At 52.2% G+C, this 21,130-nt stretch overlaps 2 protein-coding genes and 1 pseudogene across 2 annotated transcripts; 1 reads left to right on the plus strand and 2 right to left on the minus strand.

Moving 5' to 3' along the window:
• Positions 1–804: 804 nt before the first annotated feature.
• On the minus strand, positions 805–3,793 carry LOC115078793 (annotated as a pseudogene).
• A 519-nt stretch (positions 3,794–4,312) lies between these two features.
• On the minus strand, positions 4,313–14,152 carry ABHD4 (abhydrolase domain containing 4). Its single transcript, XM_029580330.1, has 7 exons — positions 13,971–14,152; positions 12,680–12,768; positions 12,152–12,524; positions 8,330–8,484; positions 8,067–8,178; positions 7,654–7,840; positions 4,313–7,280 (listed from the first exon to the last, which is right to left on the minus strand). Exons 1-7 carry the CDS (start codon positions 14,036–14,038, stop codon positions 7,191–7,193), a joined length of 1,074 nt encoding a protein of 357 aa, XP_029436190.1. The 5' UTR covers positions 14,039–14,152; the 3' UTR covers positions 4,313–7,190.
• Positions 14,153–15,022: 870 nt separating this feature from the next.
• DAD1 (defender against cell death 1) lies at positions 15,023–19,059 on the plus strand. The gene is made up of 3 exons (XM_029580332.1): positions 15,023–15,343; positions 15,860–16,033; positions 18,873–19,059. Exons 1-2 carry the CDS (start codon positions 15,133–15,135, stop codon positions 15,988–15,990), a joined length of 342 nt encoding a protein of 113 aa, XP_029436192.1. The 5' UTR covers positions 15,023–15,132; the 3' UTR covers positions 15,991–16,033; positions 18,873–19,059.
• Positions 19,060–21,130: the final 2,071 nt, after the last annotated feature.

Here is a 21,130-nt window from a genome sequence, read left to right on the forward strand (position 1 = left end):
TCAAACACAAATGCACAGTATGCACAGGCGGTCACGACGGGCCTGCTCTTGATGTCCCTTTCAGCTCCTAAATTTCTAGGGTCCCATCCTAATCATTTCTGTATTGAGATGATCAAAATTCTAGCCCATATCCCACAGGAGATCGTAGCGTAGCTTTAATAAAAGCACAGGAGGTGGGATTAGTGGGACTGGGACGCCCTACAGATAGTTCCTGGAATTCCACTCTGCAGTGAACACTGCCCGACCCTTCCTTCCAATGTCACTTTTCATTCAAACCAGAGATTGAGAGAGAGCATTGTTTGCAAAAACAGCCTCTCTGTCCGGGGCAGGAGCCGTCATGATGCGTGGGCCACATAACCTGCGTCCTCTGTAATGTAAGGAACCAGTGGGGGTGCAAGCTGTCTCCTCCCCATGCCGAGCAGGTGAAAGCTGCATCACCAGCACTGGCTGCAGATGAACAGCAGGCGGTTTCTCCTTCCCCTGGAGAGAGAGAATTAACAGAAGGTCACAGCCTGCAGGACTGCCTCGTACTTAAGGAAAACGTAAGAACTGCCGTAGGGGGTCAGAGCAAGCGGGGGTCATTGGTGATAGGGGTCAGACTGAAAATTCCTGCCTATGCCTGATTTATACTCCCTCTCCCCTCTTTGTTTAACCAAGCAACAGTGGAAACAATGCGAAGCCCCCCGGGGTATTGTAAGAGCTCAATAATCTGGAACCCTACATGGAAAGCGAATCTAGGCTTAAAGTCTTTTGCTGCCGCCCCACCCCCGCCCAAGAAAAATAAAAGGTGGCGTGGGCCTTGCATGACTTTAACCTTAGTCTTTATTTTCTGCTTAATTGAATTTCTCGTGCACAAAGGTGGCTCCATGTTCATTGTAATCCTCCTGGGTCATCATGGCCCCCTGCAGGCTGCTGAGCGAGGCCAGGATGGAGCCTCCCAGCCACGTGCTGTGGCTCCTCATGGGACTCGCCATGACCTGGAAGCGGTAGTCCTCGGGGCCCAGGCTCACCAGTTCGTTGCGGACTCGCTCCGGGAAGCAGGGGAACATGGTGGAGCCCCCCGAGAGGGCCACCCGGTACAGGGTTTTGCACCTGAAGGCCTCGGGAGCTTTCAGGATGCTGCTGAGGGCAAAGCAGTGCAGGCCAGGAGACTCAACCAGAAGCATCTTGGGCTCAAACATGGGCTCCGGGCAGAGGAACCTCTCCTTCTCCAGGGTGATTAGCTTCCCGTCGGGCAGCTGGAAGTCCCTCGTCTGCAGCTGATCTTTCCCCTGCAGCTCTTTGTTGAAGTCCAGGGAGATGTAACACAGCTCCTCCTTCATTTTCGCCACCGTTTTCCTCTTCAGGTTGGGCAGTGGGTTGGGGCGCTCCACCAGCAGCTGCTTCAAGTACTTGGTGAGAATCTTCCCGGCAATGTCCAGGCGAAAGGTGGCCTCCTTCTTGACCTCTCCCTCGTAAATGGGCGCCGTGTGGCAGACCCCAGCGCCAGCCTCGACCACCAGGCCCGCTGACAAGCCCGTAGGAGAACAGGGAGAGAAGGGCGGTGTGGGCCACCCGCAGGGCAGGGACGTCGAAGGCCTCGAAGAACACCTCGGCCATCATCTCTCGGTTGGTGGTCGGGGACGTGGGGGAGTCGGTCACCAGCACCGCGTGATCTTCCGGGAAGGCCCTCAGCTCGCACAGGAAGACGTGGTTCCACAGGACTTCCATGGCCTCCCAGTCCACCACGATGCCGCGCTTCACGGGGGACCTCTTGGCTGCCAGGGCTTCCGGCGGGCGGCTGGCCCTCATCTCGCAGGGCTTTTCCCCTGCCGTCTCGGGGAAGATCGCCACGCTTTTGATGACCGACTGAGGCTTGTCACCCGTGGCAAAGCCAGAGCGGCAGAAGCCGCTTCCGTTGTCGATGACAACGGTAGACTGCCCCATTCTGTCCCACTTCTTGTGCGACATCTCCTCCTCTTTCTTTCTGCCGAGTGAAGACTGTGGACTCCAGACTCTGCCAGGAGGTAAAAATACTTTAGGTTAGTTGGCATTGTACAAGGGCAGACTGGGATACCACAAACAGGAGCTGAGGTTTAAGGCTTCCACCCAGATGATTCCAGGACAAGGACACTCAGCTGCAACTTCCTGTGCAGAGTGGGTGAAGGCAGCACGAGCTCAGCCTGCCACCTGCGACCTAGAATCATCTGGGCTGGCCCTAGCACGCAAGACTGACCATGAGAGGGCGCGGAGCCGAAGGCGAATCAATCACAGTGCGGTCCTAGAATTCTAGTGTTGGGGTTAGGGTTCCCATGGTAGTGTGGGGCCAGGGCAGTCACCCCATTCATCCCCTGGGAAAAAAAAAAATAATGAAAGAACAACCTTGCTAACAGGTAAGAGGATTCCCTCTTCCCTGTGGGCTTAGGTGACAGTAAAACTATGAAGCAGTATCCACCAGCCTTTGTGGATAGAGTAAGGTTGCCATCTGGTGGTCAGATCTCAGATTGCAGTCCTTTGCTCGTGCTTATGAGTGGTTTTTGGATTTGGTTTTTAAAGAAATGGGCAATGCCTAATTACCTTTGCCTGTCTTTAGAGACCTTCCTTTCCAGCTTTTTTATTTTTCCCATGAATTTATCTGTGTTTATTACATTAACAAAAATGATATTTACCTGGAAAAAAGATGAGTTATGCTTTCCACAGATTTTTTTTCCTCTTCTAATAAACAGTGAAAATTTTCTGGGAAAAATAAAATAAAAATTGAAAATGAGGTTCCCTCCTGTCATTACCCTCAAGCCCCTCAGAGGTTTTCAGCTCCTGCACATGCTTTCTTGCTTTGATAGCTTGACCTGTGGTGGATTTTGTCCAAATTGAAAAGTTCACAGCAGGGGGTATTCCCTAAGGCTCAAAATTAACTTTCATCCCATCATAAGCACTTTGGGAGAAAATCTGGAAGGGCAAACACAGATGGCACCAAGACACATTAAGAGGAGGCAGAGATACACAGGACGACTCCTCTAGGACACAGGCTGACTGCCCTGCCAAGCCTGGCCAGAGTTGGCGAAGGGGGGAAAAAACCCTACTGAGAAGAAAAGAAGGTGTAAAAGGTGCTACAGACAATTTTCATATTTGGGATGAAGTCTTGGATCTGGATAGAATTGTCCAAGAACCATTTGAGTTTCTGATCCACCTTCAGTAAAAAAGAAACAAAATTGAGTATAAATAGAGGAATGGAGCCCTCATGTGGCCAAATGTTAGACTGCAGCCCTTTCTTTCCTGACCATGGGCAAATCCCGAGGACAAAACAGTACAGCCCCACTTATGGGCTCTCGCGGAAGCGCATATCTAGCAGTTATTGGTGTCAGTCAGGTTCACTTTGATCACCTTACTGGGAATAACCAGAGCCAACTCCTCGGGAAGGGTTCAGGAAAGATTTTGTTCTGGGAAACAGAACCAGCTGAAGCTTCATAGGATTTAAGGAGAGATTTGCTCTTTCCCCATTTGGTTCCAGTGGATCGGAAGTAGCTGCAGCACTGACCCCCAGAGCCAGGTCGGCGCCAGGTCTCGCCCCGTTTCCTATACCTGTTCGTGTGGTTCTGCACCTCCTCCTGGATCGCCCCTCCTCTCACAGGACTCCCGAAATCTGCTGGCTGAGTCTCCACCCTGGAAGGCGGGCGAGCAAGGGCAGGTGTGCGGTGGCTCTCACGCCAGGAACCTGCAGCGGAACCCGGAGAGGCTCCAGGATTCTGTTCCCATGGCGAGAAGCAATGGCCAAGCAGGAGTGACTCTGGTTCCAGCCGTTTCCTCACAGTGGGCTTGCGGGTCAGGGAGGAAGGAACAGTGAGGTGGCTTCAGCGGGGGAGGGAGGCTTTCACGAGCTATGACAAAGCTTTCAGCGCACCAACCCCCAACCCCCCCCCCCCCCCCCCCCAATTCAGCTCTCCAGCTATCAGGGCCCGCCTATATTATGGTCTCTGCCTAAGGCGTAGCTTGGTCCAATAAAACGCACCCCCCCTCCCCCCCGTTTGCACTGAACTCAGTTGCCTTCAGGCACCAGACGGCTCCCAGAACACAACGTGACCCCTTCTGACAAGGGAGTGCTGCTGTTTTACTTCAAAATACACACATTTTCTTTTGTCCTTTATTAAAATTAGAAAAAAAAAACGTGTACAAAGAGTGCATTCAAAATATACAAAAGCACCAAGACTGACCAGTAACGTAAAAGTTATGTCTGTAAAAATAAAGAGAGAGAGGAAACCCTTAGCAGTGTATTCGTTAGAAGAAAGCCTGGTCAGAGTTTTACCTGGTCAGACTCTTCAGCAGGGATGTGCACTCATTTGAAACGAATGCTTTTTTTTTTTTTTCGGAACGAACCAAATCAGCTGGGCCCCCAGAAAGAATGACTTTTTTTTTTTTTTGCCTGCATTCATTTTCAAACTGGCAGTTTGTGCGCCCACCTTCCGTGGGGAAACAAAGTGCTTTTTGTGCACGCAACCGTGAGCATGAACTTCCGGCCACAGAAGAAAATGGGAAAAAAAACCTCCCCACGGAAGTGAAGATCTTTGGCGTGCACATCCCTGCTGTTTAGTAGCACAACTAGGTTACAGTTATCAGAAAAATACCTTCTAGTCTGGGCAATGAAATACTGCATCACTGATTACATTATCACCGGCAAAGCTCAGAGATGGCAAGAAAGGGCCCTGATGAAAAGGTTTCTAAACTGTTGCTGTTCCTGCATCTCCCTCACCGCTAATACCTTGGGGCTGAAGCCAGCAGGGCCAGGAGGTGCCAGGAGGTGGCCCATGTAGGCTGCAGCCAGAGCTTCTGGAAAGGGCGGCGCTGGGAGCCTCGCCCAACCCCCGACCAGAGAAGATCAGCGAAACTGTCCAGAAAGAAAAACGTGGCTCAACCCGGGAGAGGACCCCTTCCAGCGTTCAAAGAAGCATCTGGGGGCGACGTGGCGCTTTCTGGCCCCCCAGGAAGGGAAGGATTAATGGCGAACTGAGGAAAATCCGGGACTTGCCAAAGCCTTCAGGGACGAGGGCTTTCTCTTGGGTTAGCAGATGAAATATTTGTATTTAGTTACTTTTTATTTTGTCAAGGTGGGGGGCAATCTTTACAGGTGGTTTCTGTAAAACAGGCGGCTGCTTTGCCGTTGGAAATCCTGCGGCCAGGGCCTGTTTCAGAAACTGAAGGAAGGAACTGGTCAGAGAGCCACAGCTTTGAAAGGGGGCCCTCTTTTTGGGTTTTTGTTTTAACTTTATGGAGCCTTAGCCACACTGGAGTAACCCCAAAAGCATGCACCGAATAATTTCCTAAAGTAAGTTAACAGCAGCAAGTATTTTACAATTATTTAAGCAACAAAAAATAAAAAAAGCACAGTACGAACTGCAATTTTAATTACAAAGAATGAAAGTGGCTTTCAGGCCGAGAAGTGGGAAGGGAGAGGCACTGGCAGAATCCTCCACTGTCCGTGGGGGCTGGACGTCCCTGGTGACCCCCGACGCTCTTGGCAGTACTACTGTTAGAAATGGAGGAAGCAATGGGTCACTTTAACCTGTCAGCCCATGGCTCTTTCACCAGTGGCTAGCACCCAGGAGAGGATCATAGCCATACTGCGAGAGAGAGAGACATTGGTCTCCTGCTCTGGGCTAATCCACAATCCTTCCGGAAGAAACGTCACCTTGTCCCCTGCAAGGACTGAGCTGAGCAGGAAGGCTCGCAGGCCCCGTGGCAGTCCCACACTCTCCCGCACGTGCTGACAGAGTGGACGTGGCACACTGCGCTTGTGAGACAACCCCTCTACTGTGCTAATCTTTCCAGGCCCAATCTTCATGGCACTCAGTGGCTTGTAACATTTCAGTAACTGGACTTGGGGGGTCCTGGTGTGGGGGGCTCCGCTGGAAGGCTGAAAGCAGCTGGCCCCTCTCCCAGGAGCTTGGCGAGTTAGTGGCGCTGTTCGGGAGACAACGCAGGCACTTAAGAGAGGGAGAGAGGCAGGAGCAGAGGGGCAAAGCACATTTTAACAGGACAATGCTGACTCTGTACCTAGCCAGCAAAACTGGGGCAGAGGTTTCGCCTGCAGGGGAGCAGTTCTTGTTTGGCATTAGTGGTTACGCTGAGTGAGTTTTATTTATTTGTTTTTTTTAATGAAATCTCTCATTGGTGGAATGATAGAGGAAAAAAAGCTACCAGACATCGTGGTGGGAAGGTTATTGGGCCTGGCCTTTTCCTTGAAGAAAAAAAAAACCAAAAAACCAAAGAGACAGCTCATTTTCATAAGAATACTTAGAGAGAAAATAAAAGAAACTCTGCACTGGCCCCTCCCCGATTAAATCGAAGTCCTCCACCGGCCAGACAGAAACAGGTGCAATTCACTGACATCGCCACAGGGTGGCACCAGTGTACAACTAATCGAGCCTGGAGAATTAAGATATAATTATACACGGGGAAAGTATTCTGCTCCTGTATTAATTAGTATCTGAGAATAACCATAGCCGGGGCAGTGGCGGCTCTGTTGAGGCTTAAGGGAGGAGAGGGTGGCAACTGCATTTGTCATTTAAGGCACTTCCTCCCCTCTTCGGTGAGCCTAGGGATGATGCAGCACACGATCTGATGCACCGCAGCAAATGGGCCGGGGACGGGGACCAATAGAGGGGGCAGAAGCGCAACAGCAATACAAGATTGCCCCTAGGGTCGGGGACGACCTCCATTCCTTTTGCCCTGTGCTCTTTCTGATGGCTCAAAACCAGCTCAGGTCCACCGCCGAGCGCCTTCAGGATAGCTGGATGTGCAGTGGGGGAGGGGAGAGGCTTTGGTGATCAAAATCAGGCAGCGGGGGCAGATAAGCAAGCTCCCGTCCCATTAGGGAGAGGCGGAGGCTCGCCTGTGGCCCGCAAACCCCAGTGGCGAAGGCGGGCGGCAGCCGGCACTTCCCCCGCCCCGGAGGGCTACAAGACCCCAGGCTGCGAGAGCCGGCGCTCACCCTGCAGGTTAAATCCGGCCGCTGGGTTGCTGCCGCCGTTTCCCTGGAGGGAGAGGGGAAGGTGATCGCGGGATGGCTGCGGGGCGTTTTGAGCCGGGTGGCGGGCGCGTCCCCGCTGTTAACTCCAAAGCAGCCTTAAGGCACGAGCAGTCCTCTCCTCCACTCCCCCTCCCCCGCCCTCCCTTTTACGCTCGCCTTCCTGCCACGGCGCGTTTCGGTTCTCTCCGCTCTAGTCCACGGCGTCGCAGACGTCCCTCACGACGGCGTTGAAGGAGTGCGGCTGATCGGCGTAGACGTGGTGGGAGGCTCCCGTGATGGCCTGCGGGAACGACAGGACGGGTCAGGAGAGGAAAAAAAGTCACATCCCCCCCCCCCCAGAATCTGGCCCCAGCTGCCCATGGCTCTGTGAAATGCCCCAGCCCTGCCCACTGCTGCCCCCCCCTCCCCGGAGGACAGATCCACAATCATCAGGCAGGAAGGCTTGGGCGTCCCGTGCTTCAAGCCTCAGGGAACGGCCCTTCCTGGTAGGACTTCCGGGCGGCTTCTCGCAGGTGACCCGGACTGGCCAGCGCCGGAGGCAGGAAGCTGGGCTCCGTGCACTGGGAGCCTGACTCGTCTCCCGTTCACCCCCCCCCTCTCCGTCGCAGCTGCTCTGCCTCCCTCCCTCCCTCCCTCCTGCCTGGAAGCCTCACCACAGTTTTGACGTAGGATCCCGGCCGCTCCCTCTTCGTCTTCTCCCCCGTGCTGGGGTCGATCCAGCTCTCCGCTCCGTACACAAAGGTGATGGGCAGACCTTTGGGGATCAGGTGGATCCGGGACATCATGGGTCTCCTGGCCCAACCAAAGCGCTCCATCATGGTCTTAAACGCGCTCTCCCCGCTGGAAACGAGAGGAGGAGGAGAGGTCAGGGCGGAGGAGGTGCAGAGCTGCGGCCCTGCACGCGCCAGTTCCCCCGCAGGAGGTTCGCTTATCCTCCCCCTACCCTCAAACTTGAAGCTCTGGGCCCTCTCAGATGCCCGAAGACCTCCGTGCAAGCTCCCGGTCCGCTCCCGGCGCCGAATGCCGTTGCCTATTAAAACGTAAACTCGCCGCCCTGGGCTCTTACCTGGGGGTCTGCGCGTTGCAGTGGTAAATGTACTCGGAGATCGTGTCGTCCTCAAAGTAGTCGGCGAACTTCCTCTTAAAGTCGGGTCGGAACCGCTGCACAAGGCCGGGACCTGTGGGGGGGGGGGACAGGAGAAAGGGTGCGTCAGGCGACTCACGAGACGGGGGCGGCGGGGATTGCAGTTCAAAAACCAAAAAAACACAACCCAGAAAGGACCAATTAAGGAAATGCAGCCCCCGAGGACCCCCTGCACCCCCGCTTACCCCATGGCCCCGCCGCTCTCAGCACCGCCAGCGGGTTGGAGTTTCCGAAGACGGCCACCGCAGCCTTCACCCAGGTGGGAGGCCTCCGGATCTCGCTGGGGTCCGCAGGCATCTGGGGAAAGCCCCACGGATCCACCAGAATGAGGTGCTTCACCCTGTGGAGGGGGGGGAGAGAGAAGGAGGGGGGAAGAGTGAGGGCACTGGGCAGCGGGAGAGCTGAGAGGAGGGGAGGCGATTGACTGCTCGGCTGCTGCTCGCAGCAGGGGGAGGATCCTGGAAGGCACAGAGAGAGGCCACGCTCGGGGCGGAGGGTAAAGGTCACGGTATTAGGGGGCTTCGCAGGTCAGAGCAGTGCTCGACCGGCCCAAGAGCGGGCAGCCCTGGAAATATCCTCGTGGCTCAGCGGCCCCGGCACGTTCGCTGCCGGGTTCCCTCCCACAATAAGGGTTTGGGGCAGGTGGAAGAGATGGGAAATGTCCTTTCACAGATCTCCTGTCTTTCTGAAGAAGGAGCTCGTTCCAGGCTGCTCCCCTAGCGTTAGGCGAACGGCGGGAAGGGGAAGGGAGCTGGAACGGCAGGCGAGCGGAGGAGGCGATGCAGGAGTTTACCCCGGTTCCCTTTCACCTTCAGGTGCCCACAGGGAAGCAAGGCAGGCCCTTCGTCGGGGGGGAAATCCCTTTTTTAGGGGTTTTGTGATCAGGCGCAGTGTAGTATGTTAAAAGGGGGATCTTAAAACTGCCCCCGGTGCAGACTGTGGGGCTGGGAGAAGGATCTGCAGTGCACTGGGGGCAGAAGAGGTGGCATTTAAGATGGCCTAAGCACACTTCCTCCCGCTAGCTTTGTCCCGGCGGGGGAGATTCCTGCTGGCGGGGGCGTCCGTAGGCGCTGGGACTGCCCTAAGATGGTTCTAGTTTGGGGATTCTGCGCTCCAGCTGTGTCCTCATATTGTGGGGAGAACGGATACCCAAGGATCCCTTGGTTTTTTCCTGTCAATGCCGCTGGATTTTCATCCCAAGAAATAATATTAAGCCCCGGGGCAGGGGGGGGAAGGCCCCCACACCGCCCTCACAAAGAGCGACCGAAAGGTTGGCTGAGGTTCACGAGCTGACTAGGTTGGACCGCGGTTAAGTGGAGATACCTGGGTGGATTTGAAAAATGGTGGCAGCTTTATAAACTGTGAAGCTGCTGGGGTGCAGGGGGAGAAAGTGGGAGGCGAGCTGGGGTCTTCGGGGGAGGGTAGCGGGGTGGGTATGGGTCATGACCTTATTCTGCTTTGCGTCACCTACTGTCATACCCTTTGCCTATCGTGAGCAATGAGGGGTGCCGGATGCTTTATTTAGAGAAGCTGTGGGGGATTTGTAAACGGGGACAAGAATTTTAGGGGGAAAGTTCAGTGCCACGCTGGTTTCTGAAACCTTCAGCTGGTTTTGTCTCGTGGGTTTGCCACAATAAACTTTCAATAAGAAAAAAGAAAATTGAGAAGATGAGATCTGGCCTGATATTCAGTTTCTATCACGTGGAAGAGAAAGGCCACTCACGCCTTCATTTTGATCTCTTTATTCTCCTATCCATTCATCCAATGCAGCAGGGTTGTGCGCACGGTCGTCTCTGGACAGAGCCCACCCATCCTTCCGAAAATCTACCGTGCCTCCATCCACATTATCATGAGCTGTCCATCTCTACCCCCACCCCCCATGACGTATCCATCCGTCTGTCCATCAAACACCATCATCCATCTGTTACCACCTCTCCATCCCCGCACACCGCTCATCTGACCTTCCACCTCTCCATCATCTAAGCACCATCTATCCAGCTCCTCCACCATGACATATCCCTCCATCTGTCCATCAGCCACCAATGCTCCAGCCCCGCACGTCATTCTTCTGACTACAACTTGTTCATCTCTACCTCCATCCTGACACATCCATCCATCACCATCATGCATCTTCCACTACCTCTCCATCATCTAAGCACCATCTGTCCAGCTCCTCCACCATGACGTATCCCTCCATCTGTCCATCGACCACCAATGCTCCAGCCCCGCACGTCATTCTTCTGACTACAACCTGTTCATCTCTACCTCCATTATGACACATCCATCACCATCATGCATCTTCCACCACCTCTCCATCATCTAAGCACCATCTGTCCAGCTCCTCCACCATGACGTATCCCTCCATCTGTCCATCAGCCACCAATGCTCCAGCCCCGCACGTCATTCTTCTGACTACAACCTGTTCATCTCTACCTCCATCCTGACACATCCATCCATCACCATCATGCATCTACCACCACCTCTCTATCATCTAAGCACCATCTGTCCAGCTCCTCCACCATGACGTATCCCTCCATCTGTCCATCGGCCACCAATGCTCCAGCCCCGCACGTCATTCTTCTGACTACAACCTGTTCATCTCTACCTCCATTATGACACATCCATCCATCACCATCATGCATCTTCCACCACCTCTCCATCATCTAAGCACCATCTGTCCAGCTCCTCCACCGTGACGTATCCCTCCATCTGTCCATCGGCCACCAATGCTCCAGCCCCGCACGTCATTCTTCTGACTACAACCTGTTCATCTCTACCTCCATTATGACACATCCATCACCATCATGCATCTTCCACCACCTCTCCATCATCTAAGCACCATCTGTCCAGCTCCTCCACCATGACGTATCCCTCCATCTGTCCATCAGCCACCAATGCTCCAGCCCCGCACGTCATTCTTCTGACTACAACCTGTTCATCTCTACCTCCATCCTGACACATCCATCCATCACCATCATGCATCTACCACCACCTCTCTATCATCTAAGCACCATCTGTCCAGCTCCTCCACCATGACGTATCCCTCCATCTGTCCATCGGCCACCAATGCTCCAGCCCCGCACGTCATTCTTCTGACTACAACCTGTTCATCTCTACCTCCATTATGACACATCCATCCATCACCATCATGCATCTTCCACCACCTCTCCATCATCTAAGCACCATCTGTCCAGCTCCTCCACCATGACGTATCCCTCCATCTGTCCATCGGCCACCAATGCTCCAGCCCCGCACGTCATTCTTCTGACTACAACCTGTTCATCTCTACCTCCATTATGACACATCCATCCATCACCATCATGCATCTACCACCACCTCTCCATCATCTACCATCTATCCAGCTCCTCCTCCATCATCATGTATCCATCTGTCCACCACCACCACCTGTCTACCCCCTCCCTCCTGCACACCATCCATCCATCACCTGTCCCTCAACCATCATCTGCTCATCTCCCCATCATCTTTCCCTTCTTCAGTTCAACCGAAAATCAAACAGTCACTGGCAGAACCAGGTTCAGAGCTCATGTGCGGGATGAGATTTCAACTCGTGAGCTCTCCTTGACTCGAACGTCACCGCTTTGACCACTAGATCTGCATGGGATCCCAACCCAGTTCTGGTGCATGGCTCCGTTCCCCTCCCTGCACTCGTTCCACCTCTGCCCAGGTCCCTGGGAGACGGAGCTGGGCGACAGCCACACTCAACGCACTGCTCCCATGAAGATCGCCAGCGGTGAGCCGTGAGCAGGCAGAGATGAAGAGCGAGAGTTACAGGAGCTGGTGAAGGGAGGGTAGGAATTAGCAACAGGTACTGGGAAGGAGGTGGTGGTGGGAAACTGTCTTCCACCGAATCCTGCCGGACAAAAAAAAAAAAAAAGACTGCACTAGCCCACATGTCCCTCCTGCCCTCTGTCCCAAGGCACATCTGTCTGTGCAGCGCATTCATTTTATCTGTACAGTAAACCCGCCTCTCCTGGCTGCTCTCTTACCTCTCGGGGTGTTTAATGCAATAGGAAGTGGCCAGGAAGCCGCCCATGCTGTGCCCGAGGAGGATCATATTCTGAATCCCCATCTCTTCCCTCCAGCTCTCGATGGAGCTCACAAACTCCTCCTCGGCTCCGTCTGGTTCCCGGGGGAAGGTCGGCCGGGAGCTGCGGCCGAAGCCCAGGAGGTCCAACGCGTACAGGGTGCGCCACGAGCTCAGGTGGTCGATGTTCTGGATCCAGAGGCCCAGTCCCCCGCCAAAACCGTGCAGCATCACCAGCGGGGTGCGGTCCCTGCACTCGGGACTCACCGTCAGCGTCCAGATCTTGTTGTGGTTCGGGAGGGACACGTAGCGGGTGGAAAACTTGTTCTTAATGCCTGAAGAGAGAAGGAGGCAGTCGTTTTTTACTGGCTCTGCTGTCGCACCTCAGTCCTAGCCTGCAGCGTCCGAGACCCCCCCTCCCCCCCCCCCCCCCCAGACACCCTCCTGCCCCGCCACACTCCCCCACCTCCCCTTGCTGCAGGACACTCACACTGAAGGATTCTGGATTCCACAGCTTTGAGCTGAGACATGGAGGTGGGACACCACGAGGGGAGCCAGCCGGTCAACCAGTTCTGCGGTCTGAACAAGCAAAAAAAAAAAAAGAAAGGAAAATCCAATGAATTAAATGGGGCCGAGAAGTCCAGACCCACACCCCTCAGCCATGGAACTGTTCAAGAAGGTACTGAAGATGAGATAAGAGTGGGAGCACCGAGGCCCCTCTTACAGCAATAAGAGTCTCTCGGTGCAGGATTACCAGATCACTGGTATTAGGGGCCGAGGGATGGCGAACAGCCTTATGGATCGAGATAAAAGCTGCCAGCTCTCATCCACAAGGCCCTTGGGCAGCAATGGTAATTTATATATGAGGATCTCTTATCGAAATAAGAAGGGCTTACAAGCGCAAGGTCAGTACTATCAGGGCAAGACAAATCTTCATAGGTGCGATAGTTGTATGCACATCTCCTAGCGCCCCTGGATCTGGTAACCTCCCCGATATTGGTTACTGAAAGTCCTTATCCTGGCCCTGAGTATTAGGGGGGAAAATGCATTCACAGCTTCATAGTTCATCACCGCTGGGCAGCAGCTGTGTTTAGGGACTTTGTAATACCAGCAAACCCTGGAGGAGTCACTTGATCCCCCTATGCTCCAGGTCTACCTCCACCTTCCACCCAGCACTAATAATTATAATAAACAGATTAGGTGCAGGTCAGGTCACTCCCTTGTGGATAAAATAAGAAAATGCAAAGTCATCGTTACAAGCAGAGAGGCGAGGAATGTCATTCAGACACTGAAGTGCCCTGAAGGGCAACCGAGGCTCATGAATCACCGACAGTCCCCCCCCCCGGGAGCTGTCAAACGTCGCCCAAGCACGAAGGGAGGCTCTTCAGCGACAGAAAATATTTACATTAATCACAGTAAAATCGCAGATCGTGCCCACTCGCCCTGCTGGATCGGAGCAGGGAGATCCGGCAGAAGAGGAGACCCGGAGCAGGAAAGTACAAAAGTCCCAACACCATCACCCCCCCCCCCCCCCACTTCTACGAAACGAAACGAAACACAACGACAAGAAACAAGCAAGAATCCCAAGCCTCGATCAGCGCCCTCTCCTGACTCCCGGTACGGGGGGGGGGGGGCAAACTGAAGAATTCCGAGGGGTGAGAGGTAGAACCGTGCAAATCCCGGGGGGGGGGGGGGGGAGAGCCTAGCCCAGGCAAAGCGGAAAGGAGCAGGAGACGAGCAGACCCCGCCGACCCGGGCGTCCGCAGGAGGCGCGGACTTACTGCTCCAGCAGCTCCTCGGCCATGGCAGGCGCTGTCCCTCCGGCTCCGGCCCCGCTGATCCCGGGCATTACACTGGCGCGCCCCGGCACCTGCTGACCAGGCCGCCGCGGGGGGGGCGGGCTCAGAGCCCCGACTACAATGGCGGGGGGCGGGCTCAGAACGGTTCCCTCTCGGGAGAGGCGTGGCCTAGCAAATAGGCGGGGCGGGCTTGGTTATGAAACGCGGGACCTCTGGCGGTGACGTCATTGGCCCCGTTTCTGCCTCTCGCTCCGAAGCGTTAAGCACCGTCCTCGGCACCGATTCAGCACATGGCACTTGGGACAGAAACGTTGACGGCTCTGCTCGACGTTCCTCTTGCTTGCGCCCCTGTGTCTTATTAACTTTTCAGCAGTAAAGATGCCTTCTGCCGTTTTGCAACAGATGCACAAGACTTTGCCTCCATTCGTGCATACATTTCTTGCATTTACTTATTTTCTCCCTGTCCTTGCGTGACACCTTATAAATAGGCTGGGTAGTCCCACCGTTGCCATGGAGATAGGTGACACCTGACCCCCAGCATTCATGCCCTACAGAAACTTCCTTTCCCATGTGACCCATAAAAGAAAAGAAATCACGTGACATCGGTGCTGCTTCTTTTTTTTTTTTTTTTTTTTTTAAATCTACCCCCCGCCTCTGTTCCCACCGCAAAGCTTTAGGGGAGTAGTAGTTTCCTTTCCCTGAATGGCCGAAACGTTCTAACTCGCTTACGTTGTTTAAATAACCCGAACACCGCATCCAAAACGTGTCCTGGAGAACAAAAACCTTTATTGCAACATAAGAAAGCGAAGCAACGAGCTAAGCGATTGAAGGGTTTTTTTTTTGTTTAAAACTGCATAGCAACCATGACGTCATTTAGGTCTTAGAATTGCTTTATCCCTATTCGCCGGGGCATTTCCTTCCACTTCCGCCCTCTCAGCCGGCTTGTCTCCGCCACACTTCTTCCGGCGCCTGCGTTTTTACGTCATTTCCGTTTCCCCCCTTCTCCAGTAAGCCACGTCTGCGCTCTATTTGTACCCGCCTTGTGGTGCTGGGGCGCCTGCGCCGTGACTGCGTCACTTCCGCTCGGAGCGCCGCTTCCCGAGCCGAGCTGAGCTGTCGGGGCTGGCCTGGGCCCGCTTGCGCCATGTCCACGTCGGTGGTGTCCGTGGTGTCGCGCTTCCTGGACGAGTACCTGAGCTCCACGCCGCAGCGGCTGAAGGTGCTGGACGCCTACCTGCTCTACATCCTGCTGACGGGCCTCATGCAGTTCGTGTACTGCCTGCTGGTGGGCACCTTCCCCTTCAACTCCTTCCTGTCCGGCTTCACCTCCTGCGTGGGCTCCTTCGTCCTGGCCGGTGAGTCCCCCCTGCCCGCACGCCCCCAGGTGTCGCGAGGGCTGTTCCCCACCTCCTCCCTCTGTATATCGCGATATGATCTATGCCAGTGCAGCCTTCTCCCCTGCATGAGCTCTTTCATGCTGGTTGGTGAATATTTGATGCTGAGCGATTGCTTGTGTCCCTTGATGGCAGTGCCTTTTGTGACTGAGCTCCGTGCCTCCATTCTAGCTGGAGAGTTTCAGTGCTCACTTTACAGGAACTTGCTCATTCCCCCCCCCCCCCCCCCCTACCTTTCCTACTGCTTATCTCGATTATACCAGCTTCACCATTGAAAGTATGTCCCCTTTACACTCGTACATATTCTTCCCTCAGCATACATCACAGTAAGGTTATTGTAGTCTTTTATTTCTGAATTAATCTCCTGTGTGGGTTCAATCCCAGTTAGTGTGAATATTGCCTGTTGCTATATGAAATTATGACACTATGTACACTGAAGGGGTTATGTAATGCTGTCTTTCTCTTTCCTGTGCACAGTCTGCCTGAGGATCCAGATCAACCCCCAAAACAAAAGTGATTTCCAGGGCATCTCGCCCGAGCGGGCCTTTGCTGACTTCCTTTTTGCCAGCATCATCCTCCATCTCGTTGTCGTCAACTTCGTTGGTTGAGCTCCAGAGAGAAGAGAAAGCAACGAGAAGCAACACAAGCGAGGTAGGGGGACATGGGAAGATGAGAGGGTGGGCACAGCATAAGGGAGGAAATGATTTTTACAGGCTGTACATAGAAATGCAGAATGTGAGATCAGGTAAAGACCTCCAGGTCTGCCTGCTCTCTGCTGGTTTTGCTTCATGACTGTGTAATGCATCAGAGCCTTAGTGACATCAACTGTCTCCCCTTGCTTTTCTGTTGTTGTGGCTCTTCTTTTATTAATTGTTAAGTTGTTTTTGAACCCTCACCTAACACTTCTGCTCAGAGGCACGTTCCATTTCCGTGAAAAACTATTTCTTTAGGTTACCCATTAATCCATTCCTTTCCAGTTTCATATCATGAATCCTCATTGGAGAGTTCTCCTTTGCTTCCAAAAGCAGACCTGGAAGGTGATCCCTGTGGATGTGGGAGATTTAGGCACCTAATCATGTTTGGGTGACTTATGGGAAATATCTGATATCTAATGCATCTCTGCATTTTTGTTTCTGTGTTAGATATCTTACTGCTGTAGCTTTGAAAATATAATGCAGGATCGGGTTCTATGGAGGCAATTCACAGCCCCTGAGTGGGAGGGAGCACCAGGTGTCTCACAGTGAGGACTGTGTTCAGGCTTAGGTTCCATCATGACCAATTTCCAGGGAGGGGCCTTGGTACATGTCCCCTGGCCAAGGACTGCCATTGCAATGAGTAGGATAAGAGAACAGGGATGGGATATAAAATGGGTAGGGACCTTTTGTTTTCATTGTTTTGTATTTTCCGCCTGGTGTTTTTCATAACAAAAGAAACAGGAGGAAATTAAGGAAAATGCCGACCTTTCTTTTTCCACTGATTTTTCTATTTTTTTTGTTCGTTGTGATAAACACTGGTAAAATAAAATGAATGAACCCAAAGTTCCCTAAAATGGGGAGAATATCCCAGGATAGCTGCAAGGGGGGAGGCTCATGATCCTGGAAGCACAGTGGAGCAGGAGGAAATGGCCAGGCCTCACCCCCCTCAACATACTGCTGAAAATCAAATTTCATCCATTCGATGATGCTGGAGGTATTCTCCCTGAGAGCTTGGTGACTGGGGGCTACTCAAAGCCACTGCTCAGAATTACTTTACCTTTTTTTAAAGGAAGCACCTAGCTACATAATTTCTATGCAAGCCTGACACGCTCATAATTATTTTTTATGAAACCTGGTACCTTGACCTATAATCGAGGCCCCGCTCTCTCGTGCAACTGCTTTGGCCCTGTTTGTGAAATGGTGGGGGTCCTCCATGGGAGGTCAGAGTGCAAGGGATGTCAGGTAGCCCAGCCAAATGTGCATAAAAATATACCCACTCCCCTTGCTGATTCCTCAATAGGAGGACAGTGGTACCTTGGACCACATCTTCCTCCTCCACTCGAGATGTGACCCAGGTTAATGCTGAATGATGCTAGGATGGCTCATGAGGGTGACGTCCTGAGTTGGTTCCTGGAAGGAGAGCGGAGGAAGATGCAGCTTAAGACTTTGTTGCTCTCCTCAAACTCCTGCAAGTCAAGCAGGATAGACAAGTTTGAGATGGGGGGGGGGGGGGGATGCATGGAGAGGAGGAGGATGGTGGGTGAGAATCAACCTGGGCTGGGAGTGAAGAAGGTGAGAATTGGCAGTAGCGATGCGTTAAAGGGACAATCTTCTTAACCAAATCCCTAATGTTACCACCTGAGGAGCGGTAGAGTTGCAGTGCATGTTGTGGACATAGCTTTGAAAATCAAAGCCAAACAACCTGTCTGTACGCAAGGAGGGGTGTAAGTGTATGTTAAATAGCCTGGGATGGGTGTAGATGATTTCCCCCTTTCCTTCCCCTGTTCCCTTAAAAAGATCAAAACCACTGCACTCCTTCACAGCTGTTTGCAAGCTGAACGCATTAGTGGTGGAAGGCATCCATCAGCTCCAGGAGCATGAAGACAGCTTTCCCTTATCCACACTCAGCCTCGTCACCCACTAAGGTTATTACTGTGCTTTCCTTGCTCTGTCCTGTTTGGAAACTGAACTGACAGCAATCAAGATAATTATATCTGGATGGAAGCTCAATGAGCTGAACCAAAAGCGCACACTTTCAGTTTCTAGTGAATAAAGAGATTTGAGATTAGCCTGGGCTTCTTGACTTTAGAGGGTAGTTTTCAAAGGTATCTGTGGGTAAAATACATCTTTAAGTACAGTGGCTAGGACAGACATGGGGCCGAAGGATTGGTGTTACCTAAATGGTGAACACATCCATATCAGTTAGCAGCCTAATCTCTCTGTCCAGCATCCTGTGGGAACAGCTGTCTCTGCGCTGGATGTTTCGTTGGAGAGGGAATTGGTGTCCGGGTCTGTGTCTGTGAAAGGATCTGCACCGGATGGGGAGGGGGAGTGACAGGGATTCCCCTCCCTTTCTTCACTGCTGCCATATCTACTCCCAGTCTCAGATCCTGCTGTCTCCTTCACCCTTTCTCCAAGCATTTCTCTCTCTCAACCTCCATCTCCAATTTGGTCCTGCGCATCCTCCTCCCTTTCTCTGTTTGGTCTTTCTTACATCACTTTTCTTCCTTCCCCTGGCTCTGAGATTCCTTCCTCCTTTTGCTTCACCTGTCATTAAGGTGTCTTTCTCTACCCAACCCCCCTCACCAAAAAAGTTACCCAGACACAGAAAGTTAGACAACAATTTTTATATAAAGCACAGTGCACATTATTTAATCCAGATGTGTGAACGTATGCCATTGTGTCATCCATTCTACCCTCAAGCTTTTGCTGGAAGCCAGGAGCTGTGCCGATAGTATAAAGTCTGAGATCCTGGCAGATTTGACACCCATGTGGTTTCTATTTCTTCTTTCTAGTCTGTTTCCAGTTCTATCACTTCTGAGATGGGAAGTTGGACATCAAGATGGAAACTGTCAGACTTTGTGTGAGTCTTTGGAACTGCCACCACTGTCCATTTGTTGGAGCTAATGTCATATACGTTCACTGATCGCTACTGACACATCTTTCTGTTTCCTAATAAAATATGTTGTTGTCTTACTCTTAGGAGTCTCCTTACTCCCTGTCTGGCTCACTGATAATCTCCTAAGAGATGTCACAAGCATTGTCATGTGCAAAGTATCATCCTCAGGTGCCTGCGATGTTGCAAATGAGGCCTGGAGATCCCCGCAGTAGGTATCTGTCTCCTATAGCGTTTGAAAATCCAGCTGCAGCAACTCCTCGTCAATCCTGACCCTTCCTGGCAGCCTGTTTGCCTTCTAAATAGCATTAGGTAATTAATCTGGAAGGATGAACGCTGCAGCTGCTTCCACTTTAAAAGAGGTTAACATCCAGCCCACGGCCTTGGTTAGGTGGAGCCCTGCTATCTTTAAGGAGAACTTTGTATACTGCCCTGCAGGTCCACGGATTTACTAGCGCAATTAAGAACATAAGAAATGCCGTGCTCCATGGAGGCACCATCCTGTCTTGGACAATGCCCAGTTCAGGTCATGAGAACCCAGCAGATCTTCAATCCTATGCGGCCATCTCTCCTGTACCAGGACTGAGCCCTCCCTTGCTCACACCTCTGGCAGTCACTTTTGTCCCATGTTGTAGTCCATTGATAGGAAACTGCTCCGATAAGAATGTTTCCAGTGCAGCAAGCGTTAGAGATGGAGTCCGTTCTCTGCCCACTGAAATGTCTAAGCGAGTTATGGTAATGAACATTCTGAGTTGGCGCCTTCCTCGGCTCATTAAATGGAGTGCAGACTCCCACTGTTGCGAGTATCCCTGGAGCAGAGCTGATGTGTGTGATTAAGCATAGCCACAAGGGGGCGCCGCTTGACCAAATATTGGAAATCACCAAACCCAACAGCGTGGACTCTCACCTCGGAGGGCACAGAGTATTTATTTATTTATTCACTTTTTGTATGCCGATATGCGTGAGAGCTTCTTATCAGTTTACACCTCATGTCATTGTACAAACCCAATACGAAGTTCTGCATTCACGACAGAATTAATAGGGTTTGTTAAGAAGACATCAAGATGCAGCACTATGGACCATCGTAACACGCGTGTGGGCTGAGCTGGTTATTTATATAGGGGAGAGACAATTAGCTCTGCACGCACGCGTGTTGGGATGGTCCATGGAACTGCATCTTGATGTCTTCTTAGCAAGCCCTATTAATTCTGTTATCAGTACTTGAACTTTGTACTGTCCGTTATTGGATCAAGTCAGCGAGTGACCAAGAAAAGACGACGGTGCCATTTTCAGGTGCTTTGTGCAGCTTTAGTGGTTGGGAAACTGAAAAATCTCTTGCATTCCAAATAAGTGAGTTATTGTGGTCAATTCTGGATCTTAAACCGCTGCATGGACTGCACCTCATTTTTTATAAAAAAAAAAAAAAAAAAAGGGGGTTATTTGGAATGGGAGGTGCAGATAAAAAAAAAAAACCCATTGTAGAGGATGAGTGAATGTCAGAGGTAGTAAGTACCCCACTCCATGAATTTTAGGACACAGGGCAGCCCCCAGCACTGCTGCTGAGCCTCTGGGTCAGTGAACATTGTTCCAAAGGAAGCCTCTTCTCTCCATTGTATCCCCACACCAGGCGCTGCTCATTCCATGTCCTCGGCAGCCTCTCCCTCACCTGTCATTCCTTACCCCTTGTCGCCGTGCGTCCGTGAGACGCGATCTTGTCCTGTACCTGGAGATGACACGGATGACCCACTTTTAATCCCCATGCAGCGTCATCTATGGAGCTTGGGGAGCAGGGCCACAGGTTGGTATGTTCCACGATCCTAGTGACGTCCTCGTCTTGCCTAAAGCTTCTGGCACCTTCAGCAGGGAAATAATAAAATGAGTCCCTCTCTTTTGTTAAGGCTGGAACCCAGAAATTAGTTGGTGATTATGCCAGCAGCCATCCTTAAACGATACACTCCCAAAGTTATTTACATATATTTTTGTGTTTTTATTCATTTTGTTCAATTTGATTGCATGGCCTATCCTTGCAGGCCAGAGCAATTTATAAATCATGCTGGCAAACAAATTGTTGCAACAGGAAGGCCCAGATTAAGACAAGCAGTTGTTTTTAAACAATTCCTGGAGTCTGAGGGCGATGGAGATTCCCTCCACCATTAT

The sequence above is a fragment of the Rhinatrema bivittatum genome, chromosome 16, assembly GCF_901001135.1.
Source record: "Rhinatrema bivittatum chromosome 16, aRhiBiv1.1, whole genome shotgun sequence".
Classification (NCBI taxonomy): Eukaryota; Metazoa; Chordata; class Amphibia; order Gymnophiona; family Rhinatrematidae; genus Rhinatrema; species Rhinatrema bivittatum.